Here is a 15,429-nt window from a genome sequence, read left to right as displayed (position 1 = left end):
AATGTATATAGACTCTTTTTTTTCTACTGTGTTATTGACTTGATTATTGTTTACTCCATGTGTAACTCTGTGTTGCTGTCTGTTCACACTGCTATACTTTATCTTGGCCAGGTCGCAGTTGTAAATGAGAACTTGTTCTCAACTAGCCTACCTGGTTAAATAAAGGGCTTCTCAACTAGCCTACCTGGTTAAATAAAGGTGTTCTCAACTAGCCTACCTGGTTAAATAAAGGTGTTCTCAACTAGCCTACCTGGTTAAATAAAGGTGTTCTCAACTAGCCTACCTGGTTAAATAAAGGTGTTCTCAACTAGCCTACCTGGTTAAATAAAGGTGTTCTCAACTAGCCTACCTGGTTAAATAAAGGTGTTCTCAACTAGCCTACCTGGTTAAATAAAGGTGTTCTCAACTAGCCTACCTGGTTAAATAAAGGTGAAATTAAATTAAATAAAAACTCCCTCACGGAGCAACAAAACCCTCTAGGTTTCGAGACATTTCTTGGGCAAATGTTCCCACCCCCCCCATATCCTTCAGCCAATCAATGTGTGATTTATCTTGTAATACCAAAGGTGTGGTTTAAACAGGAATTGGTTATTTCCTTGGTGTTGTCATCGCAGTAGCCCATTATAGGGAATAGAAAGTTGCTGTTGAAGCTGACCACTTTCCTTCCCCTTCCCAGGCCACCCAATCAGTTGCTTCCATCACTTTCTTCATCCAAATACCCACATATTTCCCCTGTGTTCCAGGATCTTTTGATAAGCTACAATGAGGAACAGAACTAGGGACTTCATACAAACTCATCTTACTATCCATCAGCAACACTCCAGGTGCTACGAAGTCTTCTCCTCTGTATATCCCATTCATGGTTCTCAACTTTCTCTTTTTGTTTTGACCATCTCTGTTAGTATTCAGGGTCCTCTTCACATGAGGGAACAGCAGCAGTACAATGTAGGTAATCAGACACTTCCCATTTACCATGCAATAGGGAAGAGAGGGATTGCTCTCTCAGCTGTCTCTCAACATGTTGGTCATTCAGGTGCCAAGCATAGTAACAGTTCATCAGGCACGGGAAGATTCCATTTTCTCTCGATCCCAATGACAATCCTTCAATACAGGCATGAGATAAATTCATTTTAAAATATCTTCAAATATCTTCCTAATAAATGTACAAAATGTACTGGGCAGGTGGAGTACAGGAATCGGTGTCTTCATTTACCCTCTCGCCACTCCATGTCCAGGGGAAAAGTCAAACATTCAGAGGGAATTCCAGACGCTCCAACTTTCTGCATTGTTTTCTTTGAGAGGTAGGCAAACAGAGCAAACATTTTTAACACTGAGACTGCGGCCCGTGTCAACCATATATTTAATTAGATGTTTATTAACTAAAATATCAATAAGGGCGTTTTGGGTTGACAAGGTGGTCAATTTAGCATTTGACAGGGTTCTGGTTCTTCATCATTGTTTTCTTCATTACTTTCTTCTTTTTTCCGCCTCATCCTATGGTTGGTAGCCCTGATGGCGGCCTCCTCTTCCAAATGGGTTGTTCTCCTGCACACCCACAATTTGGGACTGCCACTCTCCTTGGCCTTCTCCTGCTCCAGGACAGATGCCCTACCTTCCCCCAGTTGTAGCAGCTCCAGTCTCGCCCAGCTCCAGCAGGGGCCCCTCAGACTCTACCTCTGCCTCTTTGACTTCCACGGTTGCCACCATTTTCTCTGGTCCTTTTCCTACTCCAGAGTAATACATCAGCTGTGCCTTCGTCAGTGTCTTTCCGTCCTTAGTTTATTTTTCTTCAACGGTCTTTCCGCATTGGTGATATGGCCTTACGTCAGACAGTGGTTTTGTTTCCCATGAAATGCATGTTGTAGTTACAGCTGTTTTCAGATCTTGTCTCAGGCCTGTCACCACAGCATGGCACAATACGCATGGCACAATACGCATGGCACAATTGGTCTGGCATCAGACCTGAGTGTTGGAGGAAGACTGTCTCCATTATTTCCATGTAGTCATTACATTTTTCATCCATTGCCTGTTTGGTGGAATGGATTTTCCGCCAGTCTGTGCGTTTTGGGAAAGCAGCCTTTATAGCTGTAAAATCTGCATCCAGCTGGTCACCACGATCAGCAACTGGTACATTGTAGTCCCACGTATTTATAGTCCTTCCATTTAAATCTCAAGCAGCGGCAGAGTATTTCTTCAATTTCTCTGGTGGTGGGGTTGTACATTGATATGATTGCTTTTACCTCTTCCTCAAACCTCACAGCATCCTTTGCTGGTTCAATGACACCGTCCACTATTGCATTTTATTTCGTAAACATCCCACGGTTTCTCCATTTCCAACATCCCGCCTCCATTGGGGTTGGGGTGGCGTATTATTGGAAACATTTTCTTTCTATCCTTCTGTCCTTGCAGCTTCATCTTGGCTACTTCATTCCTCCTGCTTGCACTCATTACTTTGCTTCTTGTTTTTCTACTTTTTTATTTTCTCTTACGTTTCTCCAGTTATTTTCTGAGCTCTTCTAGCTCCTCTTCTTCACTCTCCCTCTCCTCTGTCCCTCTCTGCTCATTCACTGGTCTTGTTTTTGCTGGTGGCTTTCTGCCTTCAGCTCCAGCACCTTCTGCAGCTCCTCCAACAGCTCCTCCACCTAGCACAGGTCCAACCCCATCTGGGTTATGAGGGGACGGGAGGCCACCATCTCAGTCTGCTGGTGGAGGATTTGTCAGTGGCGGATACAAGGGGAGACCCCATAAAAGAGTTCCGCTCGGAGAAAGACCAGCCAGGCTTCTTCTTTTTTTTCTCTTCTTCCTCTTTCTTCTCCGGTTCCACTTGCTTTACCATCAGTCCTCTTACAGCTTTATCCTTCGCATTTTCTGCTTCTCTCTCCCACTTCCTGAAAATCGTCCCACTTCTATTTAACTTTATTTTGTTTTCTTTCAAGTTGGCCTCTCACAGACTCCAGTCTTTCTGTGCTCAGTTTCGCATCAACCGGGAAATGTCCATATGTCCAGTCTTCTGTTTGGTTCAGTAACCACCTACCAATTTTTTTGCCATTACGCTACACGGCCCTTTTGGTTCCAAGCACGGATCCTCCATCCATCCATCTTACTATTTCCCTTTCCCATACTTAAACCCTATGTTGAACTCTTTCGGGGGGAAAACTTCCAGCTTAACACGTCATCCCACACTCACCGGTGCTGTTCACTATAATTAGTCAAGTACACAATACTCTCATCCACATAGTACTATTCCCAAACACAGTCAGTAATATCCCTTATTACTTTTAATTTAACCTTTATTTAACTAGGCAAGTCAGGTAAGAACAAATTCTTATTTTCAATGACGGCCTAGGAACAGTGGGTTAACTTCCTGTTGAGGGGCAGAACGACAGATTTGTACCTTGTCAGCTCGGGGATTTGAACTTGCAACCTTCCGGTTACTAGTCTAACGCTAGTCCAACACTAGGCTACCCTGCCGCCCCACTTGTCCTTACCTCCTATGCATACATATGTATCTTCTGCGTTTCCTCTATAGCAGGGGTGTGCAACTCCAGTCCTCTGGGGCCTGATTGGTGTCACACTTTTTCTCCATCCCTAGCAAACACAGCTGGTTAATCAAATTGCATTCTAAACTGAAGATCATGATTAGGTGATTATTGGAGTCAGGTGTGTTAGTTGGGGCTGTGACAAAACTGTGACACCAATCAGGCCCTCAACAACTGGAATTGCCCACCCCTGCTCTATCGTCTCCATAGTATCTATAGTCCAAATAGCATCCATAGTCCCTATAGTTATAGCATCTATGTCCCTACAGCATCTATAGTCCCTATAGTTATAGCATCTATGATCTCTACAGCATCCATAGTCTCAATAGCATCCATAGTCCCTATAGTTATTGCATCTATGTCCCTACAGCATCTATAGTCCCTATAGTTATAGCATCTATGATCTCTACAGCATCCATAGTCTCAATAGCATCCATAGTCCCTATAGTTATAGCATCTATGATCTCTACAGCATCCATAGTCTCAATAGCATCCATAGTCCCTATAGTTATAGCATCTATGTCCCTACAGCATCCATAGTCCCTATAGTTATAGCATCTATGATCCCTAAATCATCTAGTCCCTCAACATGCATAGTATCAATAGTTTATATAGTCATAACTGCTATGGTCTCTATAGACTCTATTGTCTTGCAGCTTCCCATACATATAGAATAGCTCATTGTGCACCTTCTGCTATTCCTAGTGGTTCCCCGACCACTTCTCATAAATGCCTAAAATAACATAATATGCTATTATCAGTGGTTCTCAGACCACATAGACTCTTCTCATATAAAAATGCCTACAGACAATTGTCAATGATGCAAAGATTGTGGTGGAAATTCAACACCAGGGACACCTGAAGTCAAACTTAAATGAATCACAAGCTTTATTATCAGCAAGCTGGAGAGGTCACATCAGAAGCTCCGCTGGGGCAGTCCCAGCAGTTGTCTTATATACGGCTATACAGAGAAGTTATATTTGCATGATTTAGCATAATTAATTCATCATTACCGGTGGCTCGCACATGTGACTGACCAATACCTCACAAGGCCTTCTCTCTCCAAGTTGAGACCTTGAAACTGACATACCTTGGCTGTTCCCATAGCAACATTCTGGGCGTACTGCCGCAGGCTAAGGACACCAGGGCAGGGGTCAAACAGCAACATGGCATTCAATACAACCAGCTGCCAAAGAGCTATACATTTACACCACGTGTCAAATTCATTCCACGTAGGGCCAAGTGTCTACGGGTTTTCACTCCTCCCTTGTACTTGATTGATTAATGAAGGACAATAATTAGTAAAGAACTCCCCTTACCTGGTTGTCTAGGTCTTACTTTAAAAAGACAAACAAAAGAACTGCAGACACTTGGACCTCCATGGAGTTTGATACCCCTGAGTTACACCATTCTATTTACCTCATGAAATGGAAAGTACAAGGTTAGGATAATCATAACAATTCATTCAATAGAATTACATATGATGTCAAATGTAAATGTTACCTGTGGTTGTAAAGGCTGCAGGTAGATACTGGTGGCTACTCTAGGAGTTGATTGGCTTGATTCTCACTGATGAGTGTGGGTCGAAATGGAGCCAAGTTCCCAGGGATAGTGGGATCCGAGACATACAATTATGCTTGAATCCATATAGCTTCAATATAAATCAGTTTACAATATGAATCAATTTACACAAACCTGTAAACTATGTCCTAAGAGCTAATAGAAACTATGATTGGGTAGTATGATTTTGCTCAATAATGTTCTGTGCTGCTACCATGTTGTGCTACTGCCATGCGTTGTTATGCATTGCTACCATGCTATGTTGTCATGTGTTGCTGCCATGCTGTTATCTTAGGTCACTATTTATGTAGTGTTGTCTCTTTTTTGTGATGTGTGTTTTGTCCTATATTATATTTTTTAAATTCCCAGCCCCCAGCCCCGCTGGAGGCCTTCTGCCTTCTGCTAGGCCCTTCATTGTAAATAAGAATTTGTTCTTAACTGACTTGTCTAGTTAAATAAAGGTTAACATTTTAAAAAATTACAACATTGAGAATAGTTTATTTGATTAGACCTACATTGTGCCCAACTTTAAGACCATGGCTAATGTACATATAATCACCCAGACCCTTCCACTGTGGAGCTCTTCCTCTCTAGAAGATCCTTTCAGTTCCTCTGTATGGTGACACACCACCTTGACTACAGTCGTGGACAAAAGTTTTGAGAATGACACAAATATGAATTTTCACATAGTCTGCTGCCTCAGTGTCTTTAGATATTTTTGCCAGATGTTACTATTGAATAATGAAGTATAATTACAAGTGGCAAAGGCTTTTATTGACAATTAGATGAAGTTGATGCAAATAGTCAATATTTGCAGTGTTGGCCCTTCTTTTTCAAGACCTCTGCAATCCGCCCTGTCATGCTTTCAATTAACTTCTGGGCCACATCCTGACTGATGGCAGCCCATTCTTGCATAATCAATGCTTGGAGTTTGTCAGAATTTGTGGGTTGTTGTTTGTCCACCCGCCTATTGAGGATTGACCACAAGTTCTCAATGGGATTAAGGTCTGGGGAGTTTCCTGGCCATGGACCCAAAATATTGATGTTTTGTTCATCGAGCGCTTTTGCCTTATGGCAAGGTGCTCCATCATGCTGGAAAAGGCATTGTTCATCACCAAACTGTTCCTGGATGGTTGGGAGAAGTTGCTCTCGGAGGATGTGTTGGTACCATTCTTTATTCATGGCTGTGTTCTTAGGCAAAATTGTGATTGAACCCACTCCCTTAGCTGGGAAGCAACCCCACACATGAATGGTCTCAGGATGCTTTACTGTTGGCATGACACAGGACTGATGGTAGCGCTCACCTTGTCTTCTCCGAACAAGCTTTTTTCCGGATGCCCCAAACAATCGGAAAGGGGATTCATCAGAGAAAACAACTTTACCCCAGTCCTCAGCAGTCCAATCCTTTTGTACCTTTTGCAGAATATCAGTCTGTCCCTGATGTTTTTCCTGGAGAGAAGTGGCTTCTTTGCTGCCCTTCTTGACACCAGGCCATCCTCCAAAATTCTTCGCCTCACTGTGCGTGCAGATGCACTCACACCTGCCTGCTGCCATTCCTGAGCAAGCTCTGTACTGGTGGTGCCCCGATCCTGCAGCTGAATCAACTTTAGGAGACAGTCCTGGCGCTGGCTGGACTTTCTTGGAGCCCTGAAGCCTTCTTCACAACAATTGAACCGCTCTCCTTGAAGTTTTTGATTATCTGATGAATGGTTCATTTAGGTGCAATCTTACTGGCAGCAATATCCTTGCTTGTGAAGCCCTTTTTGCGCAAAGCAATGATGACAGCACATGTTTCCTTGCAGGTAACCATGGGTTACAGAGGCAGAACAATGATTCCAAGCACCACCCTCCTTTTGAAGCTTCCAGTCTGTTATTCAAACTCAATCAGCATGACAGTGATCTCCAGAATCACTGACATGATGTTAGCTGGTCCTTTTGTGGCAGGGCTGAAATGCAGTGGAAATGTTTTTGGGGGACTCAGTTCATTTGCGTGGCAAAGAGGGACTTTGTAATTAATTGCAATTCATCTGATCACTCTTCATAACATTCTGGAGTATATGCCAATTGCCATCATACAAACTGAGGCTGCAAACTTTGAAAATGAATGTATCATTCTCAAAACTTTTAGCCACGACTGTACAGCGGCTTCCTCTTCCCTGTCCCCTGCATCATCACCAGGCTGGGGAGCACCACCAGCACCTCCACTCTTATTCTTCTCCATGGCCAGCTTGGCCCTCTCTCTCACCTTCGTGGGAGAGAGCACCTTGGACAGTAGGCCATACGTCACAGCTGGCTGGCCATCATTGATATTACACTCCCATCTGCAGGTCAGAATGAGGTCAACCCCAAGACTGACACTCAGAGGGCCAGAAGACACGGGCGATGCTCGGCATACTCTGAAGAATGAGTCACTGAGGAGGGAAGAGATGTTGGAGATGGGGGAGACTCTCTCACTGGGTCATAGTTCCATGTTAGCATGTACCTGACCATGTTCTTTAGGATTGCTATCCTGCCCCACTGCTGGGGGCACTGGAGGCCAGCAGCATTGGGACATTGTTGTACAGGAAGTCCAGTCTTCTGAATGTTCTCCAGAGAGGACCTGGAGGAGGGTGAGAGGTCAAAGTTCAGCTGCCTGTGGATTGGCTGGCTCTGATTGAGTAAGGATGTTTTAAAAGGAGCGCCAAAGCGGTCCACAGTTCCAGCACGGATTTTAGGAGAGACATGCAGCTCTGTGAACTAGAGGTCGACCGATTAATCGTAATGGCCGATTAATTAGGGACGATTTCAAGATTTTTTTACACCTTTATTTAACTAGGCAAGTCAGTTAAGAACACATACTTATTTTCAATGACCGCCTAGGAACGGTAGGTTAACTGCCTCGTTCAGGGGCAGAAAGACAGATTTCACCTTAATTATAACTTGAAACAAACAAAAAGAAAACAACACTAGCAAGCTACATACAGTAGCCAGCTTGTAGCTTACCTGGTGAAGCGAGAGCTGTGTTACCAAGAAAGCGGTTGAAGAAAGCAGCTTTTCGTGTTGTTAAAAACCAACGTGACAGATTAGATGCCATTATTCCCCAACATAACTAAATATGTTGGCAATATGATCTAAACGCAAATGAAGTAGCTAGGTAATTAGCTAGATTACTTGTACGTGATTTTACGGGTCGCATTCGGTTATGCATTCTATTCTGTGCAGGCAAAAGTAGCTGATCCGATTTTTTTTTTCAAAGAGACGCTCACATCAATTACCTCAGATCCGATTATTTTTGTCTGGGAAACTACTTCAGGTTTGGGTTTTGTTGTCATTAGCAAACATGGCGGCGCCCATCAACAGCTGAAGTTGGAGCACTCCAGGGGTTTATAAACACCATGAGCAACACAATATGTGCCCCTCGCGAACAAATTATAGAAAATGAAGGAGACCTAAAGAAGTTAAGGTAAGAATATCGTTTCCTTCAGCGAAATTCTGTATCCATGCTCAATACTTGGCTAGCAAGTTAGCTCGGTCGCCACTGTGCAATTTCTTGTTTTGTATTTCTTTATCTTACCCTCATGCTATATTGCATCTGCAGGTGTACACCATCAACTTGGAGTGACCATGTAACCTGAATGTTGTGTTCAGTAACGTGGGATTCTAGCTCAGTTGAGTATTGAATGCTGTTGCTTTAAGAATGTGCATTTGTAACACTGACCAGGAAAAAAACCTCTAGGCCCTAGTTTATAGTAACTAACTATTAGGCCCTTGGTATTACTAGGCTCTATTAGTTATACAGTACTGTCAAATCTGCAAACAGTGTCTTGAGTTATACCAGTTATACTTTGATGTCATTCTGTTTCAGGGCAGCCAAAAGGCACATTGGATGAGAAGAGTTTCTTTGGAGGTTTACTACATGTGTTATGCCCCAGAGTATGAGACAGTGGAGAACACCAGATTAAAGACGGGAGATATGTGAATAGGACGGCTCAAAATAAAGGTACAGATGTTAGTACTATTATCAGAACTATATCTGTCATTCACATCTGTAACTATATCTGTCATTCAACATAAGCATTAAGCATACTATTAAGCATACTATTATGATGCAGTTAGTTGACACATACTGTATGATTCTCAATTTGTCTTGTTTGGTTGTGGAACAAAAGAACAGGACCAGGGGGATGAAGAGAAAAAGACCATTTCTTCAGATACATTTGCTACCACAGCCAGGACTTCTTAAGGTGATTATCAGAGATCCAGTGATACCGGCAATCAGGAAGAGACTTTGACCCTTGAGCCAATTGTAAGCAAGGGATGATTAGGTGACCATGGTTGTACAAGAGCCAGATTGGGAATTTAGCCAGGACACCGGGGTTAACACCCCTACTCTTATGATAAGTGCCATGGGATCTTTTTTTGGTGACCACAGAGAGTCAGGACACCCCTTCAACATCCCCCTACACAGAGCAATGTCCCCAATCATTGCCCTGGGGCATTAGGATATTTTTTTAGACAATCGGAAAAGGTGCCTCCTACTAGCCCTCCAACACCACTTCCAGCAGCGTCTGGTCACTAGGACCAACCCTGCTTAGCTTCAGATGTGCCCCATTTTATGATCGGTCTTATAGTTATCAGGCAAACCAATGCAGGACTATTCCAACAGAGAACAAAATGGGGTCATTGCATAATTTCATAATAAACTGCAGCAGGCACCCAATATAAGTGGCACTCCCTCCTCTTCTGGGGGAAACAGAGGGATGGTGAAAAGACTGAGTAAGAATCCTCCCCCTGCATAACCCTCCAGATTCATACCAAGGACCACACATTTGGAGAACAGAAAATGGTAGAAATGATTAAAGACTTTTTGTCATTGTGGACAAAAATGAAACCCTCATTGGACCAAACTACCAGAGTAGTCTAAGATGGATATGGTGGATGAGTCATTGAACACAACAGCCAACCTGGTATGAAATACATTGAAAAAGATATATTTGTGGTCATTTGCTTCCCAAAATTGGTCACTCACAGTCACAACTTCATACAGTATTACAATTCAAGTGTGAGTGATAGTGCAGTAAATTAATTTCTTTCCTTGTTTTCAGGTAGCATCAGTTTATAGTAACTAACTATTATTACTATCAGTTCAGGTAGCATCAGTTCCTGAGAAGAAGACAAAGCCAGGAAAGCTTCAGATGATAATCTAACAGGGAAAAGGAAAGGGGGATACCTAGTGAATGTGAACTGAATGTATTCAACTGAAATGTGTCTTCCTCATTTAACCCAACCCCTCTGAATCAGAGAGGTGTGGAGGGCTGCCTTAATCGACATCCACATCTTCGCCGCCTGGGGAACAATGGGTTAACTGCCTTGCTCAGAGGCAGAACGACAGAACAGACTCCATGTTCCGAAACGGACAGCATCACACAGAAGATAATGCATACATTTGCATACAAGTTCCTAGACTTTACACCAATTAGACAGTACTTCATCTTTTCTCAACATGTTTTATTTGTATATTTCCCATCAGAGTATAAGAAGTGTTTTTATATATATTTTTATTTGTTTATATATATTTGCAGTTTCATGAAAATGAATAAAGTAGTGTTGTCCTTAATGCTCAAGTGTATCCTGGAATGCATGCTGCTCAAATGCCAATATGCTCTGTAACACAACATTTAAAAAAACATGTCAGACAAAGGGTAAATATTGTCCAATCAAGACAGACAAGTCATTACACTGTTTTTACAATCTTAACTTCAATGGTCACCTTGGCATCGGGAAGGCAGGTTCCAAAAGCTTCAAGCAATAGATTCTCATCTCTCACTGCCTTTTCAAAGTCTGCATAGGACAGTCTGCTGTCGTGGTCATGGTCCTGATGGAAACAACTCATTGGTCTTTTATGTTCATACACTATATTTAATCTGATGCATGAATTAGTCAATTGTGACTGAGTTAAACAGGTATTGTTAACACAGGGTACTATGAAGATAGTCTGAAAAATCAAACCATGGGTAGTGCATCATTCAGTCTGGTTTAACCAGCTACAATGAAGATAACATTTTTGTAATTACCATCTTCTTGAGTGTGATTTCCACCAGATCTTTGATGCCCTCGTCTGGGTCCTCCTCTGTGGGCTGTCTGATCAGGCTGTTCTTCAGCATGTGGAACATCTCTTCCCGGGAAATGTACCCATCTCCATTCAAGTCATACACATCGAAGCAGTCTGAAAGGGTCAAAAGTGGGACTGTGTTAGTATGGATAGTTAATAAAGTAGATAATGGTCAAATAGCCTACATGGGGTGTAAGCCTTAATAATACAATTTAAATCTTTCTTACACTTAATTTTTTCATCCAATGTTCCACGGAGAAAGATTGATAGTCCCTCGATCCACTCTTTCACACTGACGTAGCTGTCGTTGTCTTTGTCGAACGCACGAAATACTAAAATATAAATGCAACACAAGAGTTGAGATTCTTAGCTATACCCCACCACAGTATGTCATCAGTATCATCTTTTTGGTTTATTCCGTTTTCATGTGACATGCAGAAATGTAACAAAAGAGACAAGCCTACCTCTATCCATAATCATATCATCAGTCATTCCAAAGGTGTTGTGTAGAATATTCCTGAATTTTCCTCTGTCCAGGCCATTCCCTACCCTCCTGTCACTCTGATCCCCCAGGAGACCATTGAACAGTCGGATCAGACACTCTGCTTCTGTTTTGTTAACTGCAGACAAAAATAGTGTTTGTACTCCTTCCATATGCACAATTCCATTTGCATAGATAGACTGGTGTAGGATTTGATTAACTTGCTAAACACACAGCAAAGAATAGAACACAGAACAAACTGGCCAGTAACCGGAAAGGAAACCCCAGCTGACAAGGTAAAAATCTGTTGTTCTGCCCCTGAACAAAGCAGTTAACCCACTGTTCCTAGACCGTCATTGTAAATAAGAATGTGTTCTTAACTGACTTGCCTTATTAAATAAAGGTTATATAAATAAAATAAAAATGATCCCAACAAGACAAGGTTATAGCACCTCCCATTCTCCATTTAAAAAAGCAGTGTTGCCACGTTAAATGTATGGGGCAGCACAGTTTTGGTTGGAGGAGCTATAACTTGTTTTAGTTTTCAAGCTTTGTTAATCGCTAACGTTGGCTACTGTATCTAGATAACTGCAGAGTTAGGAACTAGTTAGTTAATAAGCATGTATTGTTAGAAGTTCAGCTAACGTTAGCTAGCCATGCTAACGTTAGCTAGCTAACTAGTCAGGACATAAACTTTGACTCTTTCTGCCACAACTATCCAAACAGACACTTACAGTGTTTGACTTGTTTAGAAAGAGTTTCCGCGAGATTCTGAATCAATTTTCTATTCATAGCAGACATTTCAGCCATTGTTGATAGGATGCAGGATTGCTGACGGGTTAGCTAGCAGTGGCCACATGAAAACACAACTACTTGATGTTGACACCCTGTTACCATAGTAACTCCATTCCACGTGCTCAGATAGTGAGGAACAGTAATGATACAATATATAGCGGGTAGAGATTGATACAATGAATGATACATAGATTACTGAACAAAGAAACCCCGTTTTTTCTTAGAATGTCATTTATTTGGAAGTGTATTGATCTGTCTTTAATGCAATGAATGAGTGGGTGGCATGATTCAACATTCTTTCAACATGTAATGTTATACCATGACATTGTTGAACACTCGTTTCTGATGGTCTTGAAGGGTATTCTAGAGCGTGCATTATTTCCCTATAAAGCATGGTATGTCTGCAGGGTAGAATTCAATGGCTATAGTTCATTTTTACATGTTTTATGTTTGAGTTGCTTTTGAAAGCAAAATTCGAATTGAAAACATTGTTGAATTCGATTTTCATAATAGCAAGCTAGGACTGATGGTTTGTGTTAGCTAAACTAGCAAATCTGTTTGTTCAATCCAATACCAGTACAGTGACAACATTATAATTAAAAAGACATCTGGTTAGTCCTGCTGAGCATCATTCCTCAGACCTGAAGGAATCTGAGAGTAACCTTTCCTGCACTTGAATGAGGTTGGGTCACAGGTGTATCCATATTCACAGCAATGCTGGCCATCCACACAGCACATGCCCTAAAAAAAAGAAATAGGCCCCAGTACATGATAGTAACATACAATCTGCATTATATTGCACATGATCTTAATGTCATTAAAACATGTCACACTGCTCTGTATATGCATTACAGATTATATTTTCATTAGGTTAATAAACATGCAACGTTGATACTACTACTTTATCAAATGATAGCTCAGTGGTATTTAAGAGCAGTTTTATCAAATCCCATCTAAACCCTGTCTCCATCAGTTTCAGTATATTTACCAGTGGGAATGGGCAGCAGTCCCATTTGCCAGTCAGTCCCTTGCAGCAGCTGGTTCCAGAAGGGCAGTAGAATTTTGTGTCACAGCGAATGACTCCAGCCTGTGGGGTGCTGTCTGAGGCCTGAACAAGTGCTGTCGACGGAACCTGCTAAAATAACAGAAAACCACACCATCAATGTCATACTCTTAGGTTAAAATATAATAGCGTACCAGTGTTCAGGAAATATTTCTCTATTCATTATTTTTTTTATGGCCATAAGGTGGGCATCAAGAAGGCCTTTGACTTTTACAGAAAGGTCTCCAAACTGGAAAACAAGGTCCACGATCAGGTACCAAAATATGCATCACAGGCAACGAATGTGTGTGCCCTTTGATGCATATTGTGGTAACCTCATATGCGCCAAATACCTGTTGTGTGATCTTTGCTCGCACGCAGCTCTCTAAACACAAGGTCTTTTAACTGAAACATTGGTTGTGTCATCCAACGGTGAAGGAAACAACAGGACTATTATGCTGGTTTCTTTTTCCTGTCTCTACAACTGTGTGCTGCTGAGAATCCCATTTACTAGGGATGTCAAATTGCCTGGTTTCAACTGCTACGGTTGTTGGCATGACAAACAGATCTGGGACCAGGCTACAAATTGCCCTCGTGTGAACCCTGGTTACTCACATGGGTAACTGGACAGCAGGCGTATCCTTCTTTAGTCAAACAGCAAGTTGATTGATCAGAGCAGACCTTCCCATCAGGGCAGGTGATGTAGCAAAAGGCAGTCCCTGCCACCACTAACACCAATGCAGCTATGTTCCACATCTAAAGGATTGAGAATAAACAAATACTTTAGAGGCTTTTTGGAGTAGATTGAGTTCTAAATGTATTTTATGAAGATTTTTTTAATAGTACATAATCTAAGATGTTTACTTGATCATCACAAGCTAGGGGAATTTCCAACAATATATCTTACCGTATATGATTGAAAGGACACTGAGACACAGTCACATCACTAATATGAGTGTCTTAGTTCACTTTCAGTTTCACATGCATCTAAATTCAGAAGATTTCAACTTTGACTAAAATTTCAAAAATGTAATGAATTTGTTGTTTACTAATTCTCCTTAGTTTGTGACGGAGTGATTTCTAATTTCATTGTTTAATATTAAATTATTTCTCCTTTTTAAAATCTCACTTACCCTGTCGTTAGTCTCAGCTCAGGGATTTAAACACTTCCTGTCATGGGGTTTCACACAGCACAATGGGGTGACAGACTCCTTAACAGAAATGCTGCTCTGTACACATTAGGTTTGATACTCCCACTTCTTATAATGAGGAAGTAACTTTCCTTATGAACAGAAACTTATGTCAATGACGAATCCAGAAGTAGTTTGCCAATAGCACCAGCTGGCTTTATAGACCCTTTGTTAATCCTTATGTGAGTCTTATGTGAGTCTGCATGTACATCAATGCAATGATCACAGTGCCTTACAGCTCAAACTTCATAAAGGACTTAAATATTCCTTCCCCTTTAGTCTTTGATACCAATCTTTCCCATGACACACTCTTCACTCCTCACTGACCCCTCCCCACAGTGATCGTACGTACATTTCCCAACCAGAAGCCATGGATTACAGGCAACATCTGCACCAAGCCAAAGGCTAGAGCTGCCGCTTTCAAGGACCGGGACACTAATCCGGATGCTTATAAGATATCCCGCTATGCCATCAGATGAACCATCAAACAGGCAAAGTGTCAATACAGGACTAAAATTGAATCCTACTGCACCGGCTCTGACGCTCGTCGGATGTGGCAGGGTTTGAAAAATATTAAGTACTACAAAGGGAAACCCAGTTTACATACACCTTAGCCAAATACATTTCACAATTCCTGACATTTAATCAGAGTAAAAATTCCCTGTCTTAGGTCAATTGGGATCACCACTTTATTTTAAGAATGTGAAATGTCAGAATAATAGTAGAGAGAA

At 41.7% G+C, this 15,429-nt stretch overlaps 2 protein-coding genes and 1 long non-coding RNA gene across 5 annotated transcripts; 1 reads left to right on the top strand and 2 right to left on the bottom strand.

The window, feature by feature from the left end:
* Positions 1-7,818: 7,818 nt before the first annotated feature.
* On the top strand, positions 7,819-10,695 carry LOC124013102. Of its 2 annotated transcripts, XR_006834816.1 has the most exons (5): positions 7,819-8,541; positions 8,677-8,746; positions 8,944-9,078; positions 9,248-9,322; positions 10,380-10,695. It is a non-coding gene; the product is annotated as an uncharacterized LOC124013102 (long non-coding RNA). The 2 variants fall into 2 exon arrangements; XR_006834815.1 differs by having other exon boundaries at positions 9,248-10,695.
* efcab1 (EF-hand calcium binding domain 1) lies at positions 10,572-12,639 on the bottom strand. The gene is made up of 6 exons (XM_046327261.1): positions 12,406-12,639; positions 11,655-11,810; positions 11,418-11,522; positions 11,153-11,304; positions 10,849-10,953; positions 10,572-10,742 (listed from the first exon to the last, which is right to left on the bottom strand). Exons 1-6 carry the CDS (start codon positions 12,479-12,481, stop codon positions 10,692-10,694), a joined length of 645 nt encoding a protein of 214 aa, XP_046183217.1. The 5' UTR covers positions 12,482-12,639; the 3' UTR covers positions 10,572-10,691.
* A 40-nt stretch (positions 12,640-12,679) lies between these two features.
* Positions 12,680-15,151, bottom strand: LOC124013101 (progranulin-like). 2 transcript variants are annotated; one of them, XM_046327263.1, is made up of 4 exons: positions 14,642-15,151; positions 14,124-14,264; positions 13,455-13,598; positions 12,680-13,207 (listed from the first exon to the last, which is right to left on the bottom strand). In XM_046327263.1, the coding sequence occupies exons 2-4, from the start codon at positions 14,262-14,264 to the stop codon at positions 13,079-13,081; spliced, it is 414 nt and encodes a 137-aa protein (XP_046183219.1). In that variant the 5' UTR covers positions 14,642-15,151; the 3' UTR covers positions 12,680-13,078. The 2 variants fall into 2 exon arrangements, with proteins under 2 accessions (XP_046183219.1, XP_046183218.1); XM_046327262.1 differs by having other exon boundaries at positions 13,455-13,601; positions 14,642-15,139.
* Positions 15,152-15,429: the final 278 nt, after the last annotated feature.

Source organism: Oncorhynchus gorbuscha, linkage group LG24 (genome assembly GCF_021184085.1).
Source record: "Oncorhynchus gorbuscha isolate QuinsamMale2020 ecotype Even-year linkage group LG24, OgorEven_v1.0, whole genome shotgun sequence".
In the NCBI taxonomy this organism is placed as follows: domain Eukaryota; kingdom Metazoa; phylum Chordata; class Actinopteri; order Salmoniformes; family Salmonidae; genus Oncorhynchus; species Oncorhynchus gorbuscha.
Note: the sequence above shows the minus strand (reverse complement) of the source record. Positions and strands in the feature narration are given on the sequence as shown.

Bases quoted from the DNA above. Each gene is read 5' to 3' on its own strand.
- efcab1 (XM_046327261.1), bottom strand. From the start codon at position 12,481: ATGGCTGAAATGTCTGCTATGAATAGAAAATTGATTCAGAATCTCGCG. The intron at 10,954-11,152 runs GTAATTACAAAA...TGTTTCCATCAG, and splicing joins AAATCACACTCAAGAAGATG to GACCATGACCACGACAGCAG. The intron at 10,743-10,848 runs GTGACCATTGAA...GTTGTGTTACAG, and splicing joins CCTGCCTTCCCGATGCCAAG to AGCATATTGGCATTTGAGCA.
- LOC124013101 (XM_046327262.1), bottom strand. From the start codon at position 14,264: ATGTGGAACATAGCTGCATTGGTGTTAGTGGTGGCAGGGACTGCCTTT. The intron at 13,602-14,123 runs GTGAGTAACCAG...CTGTTATTTTAG, and splicing joins CCTGCTGTCCAGTTACCCAT to CAGGTTCCGTCGACAGCACT. The intron at 13,208-13,454 runs GTAAATATACTG...TCTTTTTTTTAG, and splicing joins ACTGCTGCCCATTCCCACTG to GGCATGTGCTGTGTGGATGG.